Source organism: Solanum stenotomum, chromosome 1 (genome assembly GCF_019186545.1).
Source record: "Solanum stenotomum isolate F172 chromosome 1, ASM1918654v1, whole genome shotgun sequence".
Classification (NCBI taxonomy): domain Eukaryota; kingdom Viridiplantae; phylum Streptophyta; class Magnoliopsida; order Solanales; family Solanaceae; genus Solanum; species Solanum stenotomum.
The window spans coordinates 5,045,441-5,059,699 of record NC_064282.1 but is presented as its reverse complement, the minus strand read 5'-3'; the positions used below and the strand labels follow the sequence as shown (position 1 = coordinate 5,059,699).

General features: G+C 35.0%; 3 protein-coding genes across 5 annotated transcripts; all 3 read left to right on the top strand.

Moving 5' to 3' along the window:
• Positions 1–607: 607 nt before the first annotated feature.
• On the top strand, positions 608–6,594 carry LOC125841214 (DNA polymerase kappa). Of its 2 annotated transcripts, none has more exons than XM_049520410.1 (14): positions 608–816; positions 1,071–1,243; positions 1,802–1,975; positions 2,146–2,269; positions 2,354–2,454; positions 2,581–2,667; positions 2,980–3,075; positions 3,207–3,327; positions 3,781–3,909; positions 4,071–4,162; positions 4,252–4,363; positions 5,386–5,714; positions 5,821–6,131; positions 6,282–6,594. In XM_049520410.1, the coding sequence occupies exons 1-14, from the start codon at positions 723–725 to the stop codon at positions 6,403–6,405; spliced, it is 2,067 nt and encodes a 688-aa protein (XP_049376367.1). In that variant the 5' UTR covers positions 608–722; the 3' UTR covers positions 6,406–6,594. The 2 variants fall into 2 exon arrangements, with proteins under 2 accessions (XP_049376367.1, XP_049376288.1); XM_049520331.1 differs by lacking the exon at positions 3,781–3,909 and adding an exon at positions 3,554–3,682.
• A 542-nt stretch (positions 6,595–7,136) lies between these two features.
• Positions 7,137–8,285, top strand: LOC125844088 (uncharacterized). Its single transcript, XM_049523368.1, has 2 exons — positions 7,137–7,709; positions 8,055–8,285. Exons 1-2 carry the CDS (start codon positions 7,179–7,181, stop codon positions 8,223–8,225), a joined length of 702 nt encoding a protein of 233 aa, XP_049379325.1. The 5' UTR covers positions 7,137–7,178; the 3' UTR covers positions 8,226–8,285.
• A 2,062-nt stretch (positions 8,286–10,347) lies between these two features.
• Positions 10,348–13,975, top strand: LOC125843484 (uncharacterized). 2 transcript variants are annotated; one of them, XM_049522718.1, is made up of 4 exons: positions 10,348–10,491; positions 11,126–11,405; positions 12,543–12,603; positions 13,140–13,975. In XM_049522718.1, the coding sequence occupies exons 1-4, from the start codon at positions 10,421–10,423 to the stop codon at positions 13,697–13,699; spliced, it is 972 nt and encodes a 323-aa protein (XP_049378675.1). In that variant the 5' UTR covers positions 10,348–10,420; the 3' UTR covers positions 13,700–13,975. The 2 variants fall into 2 exon arrangements, with proteins under 2 accessions (XP_049378675.1, XP_049378595.1); XM_049522638.1 differs by having other exon boundaries at positions 11,126–11,435.
• The last annotated feature ends 284 nt before the right edge of the window (positions 13,976–14,259 follow it).

Below are 14,259 nucleotides of genomic sequence, written 5' to 3'. Positions count from 1 at the left end.
TATTTTACCATTCTAATGGAAGTATTTGAGTGACAACACTTTGGAAGTTCCTTTGAGTCCGCTTATAGTAAGTTGCCAGGAAATTTTGCCTTAACTTGCATTCATGTGGATTTTGACAAATGAACATAAAAAATACGACTTTGGGTTTTGTCCCTTTTTTTTCTTTTGAACAATTCTTTTTCCCTTATATAAAGTGTAGTTTTAACTCATAACACAAATTAAATGGATGGCCTGGAGTATGACTTGTTTTTCAATTCAATTTTGTCTAATACATCTTTACTATCAAACATTGAGGATTTATTGATCACTTATTTATTAAATTAATTAATTTTTTCATGAGTGTGTGCAGTCTATTTTTATAATGATTTTAATACGTCAATAATTAATAATCACTAAATTATTTAGTTGTATTTGGAAAATGTTTATTCATCGCATTCAAAGTGGAATACATAATGTCTTTATAAATTATTTTGAGGGATAAAATTGTTTGTTTAAAGCAATGACGAGAAATGAATCATTAAGCATAGTTTTGGACCTTTGTTACCGGGAAATAAGTACGGGGGAGAATTCCGTGAAACTCAAAAACTTAAGTGTGCAAAGTATGATTTCAAAAACTAAAGAGGTGGCGCGTAAAATATTTATCAAATTGGGACAAAATCAAAAGCCGCGGTCTTTCCCCTTTTAGGTGAAAACTTCATCTTCTTGCGGAAGCAACTCAATCAATGGCGAAGAGCGAAACTTCAGTAGGGAGCGAAGATCCTTCTTCTTCTCGCCCATGGGAATCTTATCACACAGTCTTTACCAATGCCAAAGCAGGTAATTTTTACTTTTTAGTGTTTTTTTTTTGAAAATTTAGGTATTTCCAATTGTTTTTATTACAAATTAATTGCTTCAATCATCTGTTTTAAGTGTAAATCATCAGTTTATTATGAAATTGTTCCCAATAGATTGAATGTATAATGAGTTGATTAGTTGACCTAACTTGTTTAAATTGGTTTCGGATCAATTTTTCTCAAAGTTTAAATTGTTGTTCTGTATGAGATTTTAGTGATTGATGATCGAAATTGTAGGAATGGAGGGGGTGGACAAGGAAAAAGTACAGAGGATAGTGTATGAAATGAGTAAAGGGTCCAAGTATTTTGAGAATGAGGAAAAGAAGGAAGCTTATACGAAGCAGAAAATCGAGAACATGCGTATTCAGTACTCCAAACTCACTGCACAAGATATATCTCATCATCAGAAGGTACTTTTATTTAATGACAATTAGGAAAATGGTTATGTTTCAAATGTGTCATGTCAGGAACCTAATTGCCTATTTCTCTCTATCCGTGTTCTCTGCATACATGAATTGATGTGTTTGTGGATGTCCGAGTGTTTTTGATTGAGTATTTATGATAATAAAATGTTGTGCTCATTTGTGATGCGTGTAAGGATTTTTTTTTTAAAGTCTAGGATCAGTTGGCTGCTGCTATATGAGGATATACTAAGTGTGCAATTATGAGTTCCAACTGTCAGAAGAACAAATTCAATTAGTTTTCTGGTCAGTTGGGATCTGAGATGGACTGGGGTGGGAATAGAGGTGGATCCAGGATTTAAATTGTTATGGGTTCAACTTTTAAGATTTTTACTATTGAATTCTTTGTATTGTTAAAATTATGGGTTCAAATCTAATATAAACCCGTAGCCGTAAGCTATATCTGCCTATGGTTCTCTGCTGGGATGCAGGGTGGCTTTAACTGCATAACCAAACTTTTGATCAACTTTTATATATCAAGTTAGCTTCTTTCCTTTTCTTTTCCAGATTGCTGACAAAAGGATTTTAGAGCTAGAAGCCACACGTGATTTGTCAAGGATCTGGCTACATGTGGATATGGATGCTTTTTATGCAGCTGTTGAAACCTTGTGTAATCCTTCATTGAAAGGCAGGCCAATGGCTGTTGGCAGCATGTCCATGCTTTCCACAGCGAACTATGAGGTTTGACTTTCCGATTAATCAGAGATGCTTTCTGCACAAATGTTGCTGGTGGATATTCATGTTTAGCTCATTTATAATTTAGCTTTCAGATTCCTATTTCTGTAAAGTTTGTTGTTTCTTTGTGTTTTCCTTTTCCCTTTTTCTGAATAACATGTACTTATGCTTTATAGGCCCGGAAATTTGGTGTTCGAGCTGCAATGCCTGGATTCATTGCACGTAAACTATGTCCGGAGTTGTTATTTGTCCCTGTAGACTTTCAGAAATATAATCATTACAGCAACTTAACAAGAAAAGGTTTCATACTGTACTTCTATGGACTTGGTGGTTTTTGATTGATATGTGCCTAATTATTTGGATTGTTACTCCATCTTCTCATAGTTTTTCAGAAATATGATCCGAACTTTTTGGCTGCCAGCTTGGATGAGGCATACCTAGATATTACTAGTGTTTGCAAAGAGAGGGGCATTACGAGTGGAGAAGTAAGTCTACATTAGATTCTTTTCCATCAGAATTTCCTCCCAATCTTATCTATCCTTGTTTTTTCTTTCCTTTACTTTGTTTGTGTCTTGTGATCCTCCATTTTTTGGTTGTTCCACTCCTTTAAGGTAGCTGAAGAGCTTAGAGAAAGTGTACACCTTGAGACAGGTCTAACGTGTAGTGCGGGAGTTGCACCAAACCGCTTACTTGCTAAGGTATTGAAAATGAAAATAATTTATTTTAGTTCTTTGTCCTCTTATGAAATGAATATGCGCATTCTACATAGAATTTTATTGAGGCGTCTACAGGATGCATTAGTTTCTGCATTGAAGCTAGGAGGATTATCCAAACTCATTTCTAGGTATGCCTCACCAAACTAGGGAAAGATTGCATCATAATTTTGGAAATTCATGATAGAAGATGGATTGGAAACCCAACTAAATAGGCACATTCAGCTATTCACACTTTTTTGTATCAAAATGAAGATGTGGATTTTTGAATAATAGCTTCTTTATTCCGTCTCACAGGTTTGTTCAGATATCAACAAACCCAATGGCCAGTTTGTTTTGCCAAATGATCGAAGTGCTGTTGTGACATTTATTTCTTCACTTCCAATAAGGAAGGTACGGAGAGTAGCTGTTATGTTTAGGCTCTCTGGTTTGTGAAGTATCTTCATTCAAATTGGGCAGTTCACTTTTGCTTTTACATTTTAGGATGTAGGTCTATAATCTGACATTCAGGAAACTGTGTACAGATTGGGGGCATTGGTAAGGTCACTGAACGTATCTTAAAGGATGTCTTTGGAATATCAACCTGTGAGGAGATGCTGCAAAAGAGTAGTTTCCTTTGTGGCCTGTTTTCTCGTTCTTCAGCAGGTTTGTTTATGATATAATCGATCTCTTTTATTTCCCCTTAATCTGACAAGAACACACCCTAGAAAGTTCAAGCTCGATTTGAGCTTGTATAATATGATGTTCTGTTGTGTTTGAGAGGTTTTCTTCAAATTTGATCAACTGATGTGGTCACTGCTTGTGTCCTGAATTTTCCCATTGATGGATTCTTCTGTATATTGACAACATATCAGTTGCCTTTTTGTTGCAGACTTTTTCCTTTCCGTCGGTCTAGGACTTGGTGGAACCGATACTCCTCAATATAGGATGAGAAAGAGTATAAGTAATGAAAGAACATTTTCAGCCACTGAAGATGAAGCTTTGCTTTTTCAAAAATTAGGTAAGGTTTTAGTTACTGCCAGGGTTTCTGATTGCATGACCAATGCATATGTCCTCCCTTCCCCCCCCCCTAGATTTTGAGTATGGAGAAATTNGCAGACTTTTTCCTTTCCGTCGGTCTAGGACTTGGTGGAACCGATACTCCTCAATATAGGATGAGAAAGAGTATAAGTAATGAAAGAACATTTTCAGCCACTGAAGATGAAGCTTTGCTTTTTCAAAAATTAGGTAAGGTTTTAGCTACTGCCAGGGTTTCTGATTGCATGACCAATGCATATGTCCTCCCTTCCCCGCCTTAGATTTTGAGTATGGAGAAATTTTCCTTCTGCTTGAAGCCCAGAAATAATTTACTATGAAACCAAGTTAATTTTGTCAACTTTGGCTTGCAGTTGATCTATCAGAGATGCTTTCTGCTGATATGAAAAAGGAAGGTCTTTTTGGGCGAACATTGACACTAAAACTGAAAACCGCATCCTTTGAGGTACTTCCAACATTTTGCTTTAGTGACTTTTACTACATAGATTTAGGTTATTTCTATATAAAATTAGCTGATATAGTCAAGGTCTCCAGGTTCGATCTCGAGCGGTGACTTTGCCAAGTTACATAAGTTCAAGCGAGGAAATCTTGAAACATGCTTCAAAGCTGCTTAAAGCCGAATTTCCTGTTTCTTTGAGGCTCATGGGTGGGTACTTTAACATTGTTCAGTTCCTTTTAGAAAATATGGTTGTCTTGTGTGGTTTCCCTTCTCTATATTGCTCAGTGCTATAAATAAGCTGTTACTGTTTTTTTTGTGTGGGAATATTATGATGATTGTGTTTGTGGAGAAAAGCATAAAAAATGTGCCTCAAAATATTTAAATTCACATGTAGCTGAAATCATTCAAAAATTTGGCGAAGTATCTGTAATGATTTGTATACCACAATACACTTCAAATTTTTTTAATTTTTTTAAAAAAAAGAGATTATAAGCTGTTGATCAAATATTGGTCTGCTTTTACATCTTAGGGGAGTCATCTTCTTTCCTTCTGCTTAATTACTGCAGATGGCGAGTGAAAGGGGGGACTTGGAATTTGAAGTGTTGATATTTTTATTTGGTTTGAAAAATTCATGATATCAATTGAAATTTGGTAGCATTGTGTAGCTTGAAGTTTGAAAAATTTATTTTCTCCTAATCTTTCTGAGGCTGCTATTGGATTGAAGGAGAGGTTACTGCTACTAATGAATAAAACATTCGAAAGCCTATAATTTCTCTGAAGAAGGTTAACATTATCAGGCAGCGCAAAAGAAGAAGCAAATATAGAGAACAATTCATAGATTTTATTAGTTCCTTAGGCTATTTGGATTTGCTGTTTTATAGGTCTTATTTTGATTTATATGAGGGGACTGATTTTGCCCTCGTTTACAACAGTGGAGGGGTTTTAAATTTCTATCATTTTGCTTCTATCAGTTTTTGATGCTGTCCCACTCCCTTGCCACCATGTTTCTGTAGCTTTTAATTTCATTCATTGGTTAATTAAGGATTTATGAATGTGCTTTGGTGGCATCAAAAGGCCCAAAACAGAATTCCACACCATTAATATTATTGTCTTCCCTGAGCTGGAAATGACATGTTCAGCTGTTGCCATTACCTATTTTGATGTTGTGTTATTTGACTGCAAATTTCCAGCATGAGGCATTTTGACTCAGTAGTTGAATTTTCTATCAGGACTTCGAATGTCTCATTTCAGTGAAGACAAGAATGGGATTCCACCTGATCCTACACAAAAAACTCTTTCTAATTTTATTCTTTCTGGAGATGTTTCTGGAGTAAAGACAAGCGATTACAGGCCCTTGGTCTCTGATGTTTGTGATAATACTTTCTCAGTTGATGAGAATTGTTGTCCTACCTACTGCGCTGAGACTTCTTGTGATCTGCGTGACTCTTCAATGGAAAGCAAGGCATCAGATTCTACTTACAGTTGCCATGTAATAGGGAACATTAATGAAGAATTGAATGAAACTGTTGTACCTCAAAGTAGTGAACCTCAACCTAAGGTATATGTTTTTCTCACTAAAAAGTTAAAGTGCAACTATATGACCAAAGAAAGTTTAATGATTCAAATACTGAGCTTTCTAATTGTCAACATGTCATTGTATTCAGGTTCATGAACCAACCGATACTGATCATACAATAAAGTCTGATAAGGTCGATTCTTATATGGGACAATTGGAGGCAAGCAGCTGTGATAGATGGGAAATTGGTGTTAACTGCACGAATGATGAAGCAGGGTCTGTATCAGATCAGAAGCAATTATTTCTTTGGGTGGACGACTACAAATGCCCTATTTGTGGTATTGAAATGCCTCCAAGTTTCATTGAAGAAAGGCAAGAACATTCTGATTTTCATCTTGCTGAAAAGCTGCAAGGTGAAGAATCAGGTAACCACCACAGAAGTTTTATGCCACAACAGAGGTACCTTCTACTTCATGGTGTTGATGATACATGGATATATTTCCTCATCTAGTTAAATGCCATTGTATCAAGTAGTTCTTTTCCTCTCCTTTTTTCCCTTTGGCTTCTCAGTATTGGTGGTGTATCTTATATTTTCTAATTTTTTGTTAGGGCTGCCCAGAGAGGCCATACTGGAAGCAGCAGTCGGCAGAAAAAGAAACAGAAATCATCTCCAAATGCTAGCAAATATGTACCAATTGACGCATTCTTTGTTAAAACAAGCCAGAATTTTTGAAAGGCATAACATAGTGAAAATCTATTTATTCAGAAGATAATACAGTAATAAATTTTTCTTTATCCAGTGTGGGGTGGGTGCGGTCTTTCTTTATCCATGTATTCTTTGTATATAACTGTGTAATTGTATATTGTAAAACGCTGCAACAAGTGTAATGATTAACTTCCAACTTTGTTTCGATGGTTGTTACTTAGTGTATTGTTACTTTAAATACAATGTTCTGATTGTTAATTTTTATCGTATCATATTGTTTAATTTTTTGTTAGGTGAAATTATTCTGAAAAAAAACTAAATAATTATCATGTCCAAATGACCTTTTATCATTTGTAACTACCTTTTTGTTAATAACTCTACCTTGTTGTAAAATTGTACTATATTCTTTAGATTGCTGGTGCTCATAATTATGAAATGATGGAAAATTATTATGAAATGACGAAAAATAATATAATCTATTATAATATTGCATCATTGTATGTATTAGAACAAGATGCTCAGCTTCGGAAGGTGTTCATTGTTTTTTATTAAATGAACGATTAATTGGGATATATATATTTTTTATTTTATGATGCATAATATGATTGATAAAAGTTCATTTATAGTTTATCGTATTATGATTATTTGGAAGACATGAGTCCACATGCTAGATATATGAATGAACAATTATGTGTTCGATAAACTGCAAAGATAGCAGTGTTCAAAGTAGAGATAAAGAGAGTAAAAATGTGTACTTTGTGAGGCATTCCACAATTTCATATCCTCTAATTTTCAAAACAATGAGTTCATATCCTTGCACAAAATGCCCAATTTCTATCAAAAACTCCACAACTCAATTCCCTCAACCAAGAACACCAACATCTACAAAACAGAAAATTTCTTATCCTAAATCCCTCATCTCTCAAATTTCACTCTCCGGTAGTTCATCTCAGAGTCACCAAAAAATAAGAACAAACAGTGTAAATTCTGAGGATAACTTTCCGACCATGTCAGAAATCATGGAAGCATCGAGATACCAAAATCTTGATCTTCAGCTGAAAACATTAGGACCCTTTTTCAGAATCACAGCAAAGAGCTTAAAAACCCAAAGAGACCTTGGAAAAGCTGAGGGTTTGATAAGGGTTTGGTTTCAAGGTAAAATTCTACATTTAGACTCAATCAGACTTCAGAGAGAAACTTTGGGGATGGAAAAATCAATATTTGGGATTGGATTGTTTATTGGAGCAGTCGCAATTAGGCATGGTTATGACTCTGGTTGTACAAAAGCTGAATTGCTCGCCATTTATGATACTGAGCTTTACCACACAAAGGTTATTCACCAATTTCTCCTTCTGGGTTAATTATTATGCAATTGTTTACCCTGTTTTTGGATTGCAAAATTACCAATTTTCTTTCTCGTATTGTTAATTGGAACTCTGAAAATGAGAGTTATTCCCCTTTTTCACTTAGCTACCAAAGCCTTTTGTCTGAGACACAGTTCAAATATGTAACATGCCCTCTAAACTCACACATGATGTATTGCGCTCTTATCACCAGACAATAGGCTTTTCTACTGCATTATCTGAAGCATTCACACCTACTGATTTTTACTTTCTAATTCAAGTAGAAGAGTCGATTCTGATAACAAATTGGACGTTTCTCTTTGATTGTAACAGCTTGTGAAATTCTACACAAGGATTGGCTTCAAGACAGTTCACCAAGTTAGTGGTGAATCATTTGGAGATGTTGGTCACATGTTAGTCTGGGGAGGCGTAGGCACTCGAATGGATGCAAACATTGAAGATCTTCTTGTAAAATGGTGCACCAGATTTAAACCAAAGAGTTGATTTTACTTCAATCATTCAACGAGCTCAACTTTATTTATAGTAACTCAGTTGGTTGGCTGGCTACGTACATTGATATACTTTAGATTGACATGTCATGCAACAAGATAAACTATTATATGTTTAATATCATATAGGTTGATTTTTATTATTTTTTTTCCCACTATCCTTAGTTAATGAACCAAAGTGGTGTTTGAATTTGATTTTGGAAATAGTTTTTGAAATTATTGATTTCGAGTTTGGTTTTCAAAGAACATCTTGGTAAACAAGTACTTAAGTTCATCTACCATCATTTTATTTAAGAATTTATATAAATAATAAGTATCTACTAACAATATAAAGAATTATTTCACTTCAATATGTTCTAAGTATGTTGCATCAAGTTGCTTGTCTGATTTTGTATCTTACTAATCTCATTTAGTATAAGACAATTAATTATAATTATCTTGACCTGATAGTATTAAAAAAAAAAAAAGCCATCTAGCATACCTTAAAATAGTGAAACTTATTTTCAGTAAACTCTTGTAAGTTGTAAGACGGTATAATTTTTGGCCTTGTTAACAAACTTTAATAATTTTAGACGCACGCTAGAAAATTTCTCCCCCTTATCCTTCTTTTAATAAATTAAAATTATGGGCACACAATTACAATTAAAAAGCAATGAAATATGTAATGTAGAAAATTAAAGATTCATTGCCTATCACCATTATTGTGTTTGTTTAGCTTTAAAAAATCTTATTGAAAAAGACAAAATGAGTGTTGATGTTTGAAGGTTTATGTTAAATCTAACTATTGTAAATTGTTGGGATAATATTAGAAGATCACGTATTAAATTTGGAGTTATTTGTTGGACTAATTTTGAAGCAAAAGTCTGGCGATTAGTCAAGATTTATCTGGAAATTTTGGCGATTCTTGATGCCAAAAAAAGTTGTCCATTAATTTTAAATTCCGACAAATCGTTAAAATTTTACGTGACTCATGTTGGCTATAAGTTTATTTTTGCAAATATTTTCTTAAAGAGGTTAAAAAGGAAAATTGTATGAAATAACAAACTATTAATTCAAATTAAATGTTATAGTCATAGTTTCTTTTATTTGTAATTCGCAGCAAACATTTCATGTTTTTTGTCATCCCATTTGTATACCGAAATATACAAATGCAGGACCCATTTGTATACCAAAATATACAAATAGATCGAAATATACAAATGCAGGACCCATTTGTATATCGAAATATACAAATAAACCCAAATACATATTTTTTATGTATATGTATACCGAAATATACAGATTAAGAAGCGCAATTATACAAACTGTAGCTATAACATACAAATATGATTTTTATGTTTGCTAAACCTAAAATTTACTCTAGAGCAACTTTCACATATAGCAAACACAAAAATCATATTTGTATGTTATAACTATAGTTTGCATAATTGCGCTCCATAGCAAACATAAATATATATATTTCGTTATACATATACAAAAGAAAGCAGTTGCATATAATCTGTTTCTGTTTTTGTTTCGGTATACATATACAAAAAATCAACTGTATAATCTGTGTTTGTATAAAGCGAGAAAGAGAGAAAGACAAAAGAGAAATGGGCAGGGGAATATTTGTATTGTATAATTATAAGTGTATAGGACGAAAATATATGTATTTGCATGTGTATATACAATTTTCTCTCGCTTTATACAAACAGAAACACAATTTATACTTTTTTGTTTGTGTATGCGATAGAGGCGAGGGAGAGACTAGCGAGCGAGATCTTGGAGAGGGGAATGAAAATATATGTATAAATACAATTTTCTCTCGCTTTATACAAACACAAAAGCATTTATACATTTGCGTTTGTATAAAAATCGAGAGAGGCGGGAGAGAGAACAAGAGTGACGAGCGAGATTCACCAGGAGAGAGACAAAATAACAACAGTTTGCTTGGGATACAATTAAATCAAACTATGTTTATAATATTTAATTTGAATTAATAGTTTGCTATTATATACAATTTTCCGAAAAATAAATGGTGACATTGAAAGAGCCTATTTTGCGCAAGTCTTAAGGCCCATTAATATTGGGCCCTCACTGTATCCTCGACCCGAATATCTGGTTTTACATAATCTTCCATTGTAGGCTGTCATCACCATTTATGAGTCCCAGCTTTATCCAAGTTATCGTCTCTGTTCAAGATTTACCCTAATGTCGTCTCGTCGAGAGGGTCGCGATTCCGACTCGAAATGCCACCGTTCTCGGTTCGATCAAGAACCCAGGTAATCGATTTCTCTCTACATTATATGTATTTTCTTGGAAAAATTGGGAACTCTCTACTTGCAAATAGAGATGAATTTTAATATCTTTCGAATGATTTAGGGTTAGAATAAAATTAATTATTAGAAGAGCTGAGGTAAAAGAAACAGTTGGCGGGACTTTGTAACCTTGAAGTTTTAGGATTTACTGGGTCTATGAAGTTTACTTTGTAATCTTGAAGTTTTAGGATTTACTGGGTCTATGAAGTTTTCTCTTTTTCTTTTGTTTATCAGCGTTAAAATGAAAATTAGTTACGTGAAAGGGGGGTTTCTGTTGGACTTAAGTTATACTAGTAGTCTGAGAGGAGGAAAAATAGTGGGGTGAGAAAAAAGAACCATTTGGTCTTCAAGATTTTAATCTTTTTTGACATAAGTGAATGGGTTCTTATATGAAAAATACTGGAGTAAGAGAAGAAACTATTTTTGGTTTTGAGAGTTAAAGATTTGTGTCTTCAACTGCTTCACAACTGGAAACAGTAAATTGTGTCTTGAGAAATTGGAATTCTGTTTATTGCACACCTTGAGCTTCATTTGGAATAACTCAATTTGTAAATGATGTGGATGTGCTAATATTCTGTATCATGTTTGTTCTTTCTAGTCCAAAGAGATCAAGGAAACACAGTAGACAAGAAACTGAGAGGCCACCTACCACACACAATTTAGATAGTGGAAACAATTCAGAACGGGATTTAAAACACCATCGCCGTCTGCAAGATGCTGTGCCTCTTGATGCTCCGTCAGTGCAAGATTCGAAGTCAGAAAGAACTCCAAGGAAACCATCTGAGAACGTAGCAGCTAAAGATGATGGGATCAAAGATTCTTCTGATCCCAATGAAGGATCTCGCCATCGATCATCCAAACACTCTACAAATCCATCAGTAGTACCTCGTTCTACCTCATTTTTTCAGGTTTCTGTGTTGTATATACTAACTTCATTTTCTTCTTGTGTCAGTTTGTGTTAGATTATGCTTTTGATTACTGGTGTGGTAGAATTTTGATGACCTGGCTCTTTGGAGGAGTTTGTTTCTACTTTATTGAAGCATGCGAATATACTTGATGATAGTTCCTTTATTCATTCATGTGTACAATNCTACCACACACAATTTAGATAGTGGAAACAATTCAGAACGGGATTTAAAACACCATCGCCGTCTGCAAGATGCTGTGCCTCTTGATGCTCCGTCAGTGCAAGATTCGAAGTCAGAAAGAACTCCAAGGAAACCATCTGAGAACGTAGCAGCTAAAGATGATGGGATCAAAGATTCTTCTGATCCCAATGAAGGATCTCGCCATCGATCATCCAAACACTCTACAAATCCATCAGTAGTACCTCGTTCTACCTCATTTTTTCAGGTTTCTGTGTTGTGTATACTAACTTCATTTTCTTCTTGTGTCAGTTTGTGTTAGCTTATGCTTTTGATTACTGGTGTGGTAGAATTTTGATGACCTGGCTCTTTGGAGGATTTTGTTTCTACTTTATTGTAGCATGCGAATATACTTGATGATAGTTCCTTTATTCATTCATGCGTACAATTAGGATAACATGACTGTTAATTAGTGGAGAGGGATGGGAATGGAATTCAAATCAGCAAAAGAACAAATGAAACAAATTCTATTAAATTTGTAGTTTGAGCAGCTATTTTCAATTTGAATTGACTGTCTAGATATTTTGGTTTGCTACACTTGAACATCTAAAGAATAATTTTGCTTCATTCCTTTCCTCCCTGTACTTTCTTATTACTGGGCTTCGTTGTACTTATTTTTAAAAAAGAATAATGTTGCTTGATATTTGAATAAAATTTAGGTTCTAATTGTCAGAAAATGAATAAATAAATTTCAGATTTTGAATTTCAGTAGACGAGAATAGATTTTCCACGGACAAGTGCATTGATTTAAGTTAATCTGCTTTTCTTATATTGTGGCTGATGTTGTGGGATTCTTGTTCAGCCCGTTGACTTCCAAGTAGATCCATGTATATAACCATGTTAGACTTGCCTGTGCATATCTTATAACAGCACGATGAGCGTGGTAGTGCTGGGCAAGTTGATCGAAGCTTCAGGCATAAGGCAGCAACTGGTGAGTTTCCACATATTATTCTTGCATTTTGATGAGTAACCTTCCATTTTTCTTTCCTGAGGAGCAAAAGCAAGGATCAGACCATTGTATGACCTCTAATTTGACTTGACCTGTGATTGGAATCTTTCTGTTTGTAATGAGAGAACCTTCCTTTTCTTTGCTTGGTGCCCAGGCCAACTTGTTATTAGTACATTATCTAGTTTTTTTCCTTGCTAATGCTGGTTTATGGGCCAACTTGTGTGCACCTCCAGCATGTAGGTACCATAGTTATTCCTTAAGCAAGAGGACTCAAACCTCAGTCTCCAAGGTTCGCATCAACTTCATTGATTGTTAGGCTACACTTTTGGGTGCAAGTATGTTAGATACTTATTCTACTATAAGCATATGATGCTCTTAAGTTTTGAAAAGTAGAAAATGCTTGAGAGCATAGTCAGCTAAACATTTCTGGAGAAGAAAATTGTATTTCCTACCTGCATATTATGACCTGTGTATTTACTGTTGAAGATTTAGTTACTATCTTTTGTTTCCCCCTGAAGAGCGAGGATGGTGGAAAGATGCGAAAGAGACGTCAAACAGAGCCACAACAAATGATAAGCAGATGAATGATGAGAAGAGCAAAGTTTCAGGAAGGCAAAATGATGTTTGGCGCCATGACAGGTACTTTGAAGTAAAGGAAGATCCTAAACCACCTGTGAAGAAAAGGTCATTTAGGGAGGAAAAGATCCCAGTGGATACTGAGAAAGTTGCAACGGAGCTTGTTAAGCCTAATCCTTCTCACCCTGAAGTAGATGGCGGAAGAAAGAATGAAAGAACTGACCACATGTCACGCCATCCTGGTAGATATGAGAGACCATTTACTGGTGAGAGGTATGCAAACAGGGGTGAAACATGGAGGGGCAAATTTCCATCAAGAGACAGGTACCATGGCAATAGTGATCACAGGGGGAGAGACAGATTCAGTTCAAGGCAAGGACCTAATCCAAGTAAGGTGGTTGAAAAGTGGAAACACGATCTTTATGATGAGGCAAACAAGAATCCAACTCCCAAGAATGAAGAAGATCAAATAGCAAAAATTGAAGCACTATTGTCTTCATAGGTCTTGCAGTAAAGTGACGTGGTAGTTCCTGTTTCTTTTGTTGGTCGAAAAAGGTAGGGGGGTCATTACTGATGATCAAAGTTATTGCTGTACAATCCTCTCAATTTTGATTTTAGGCAATGTTAATTTGTATCTGTTGCTTGGATTTGTGTTTTGGGGTACCCCTGGCGATGTGATTTTAGCTGTGGACTTGCAGAAAGCTGCTCAAAAATGCTGTTGTTAGTTGTGTGCTCTGTGAACTTTTATAGTGTATTAGGGATGGGCATCAAGGTTTGACTACAGCATGGACCCATGTTCATTTTTGGATTCTTCTGGAATTATTGAATTCATCTTTCGTAACAATGTCTGCCGCAAAATTGCATGCAACATCATCATCTTTATTCTGAACTTTCCGTTCATGCCTATATGACATGGGGAAATATTCCATCTCTTTGGGGTCTCATGAAAAAGAAAATTATATTCTCCCATTATTTGTCCATCATTTCCCCAGCATGATTTCTGTGTGAACTACTGAATTCACTGGTCAGTATTTGACATTATGAACCAAGATTCCTCCAAAA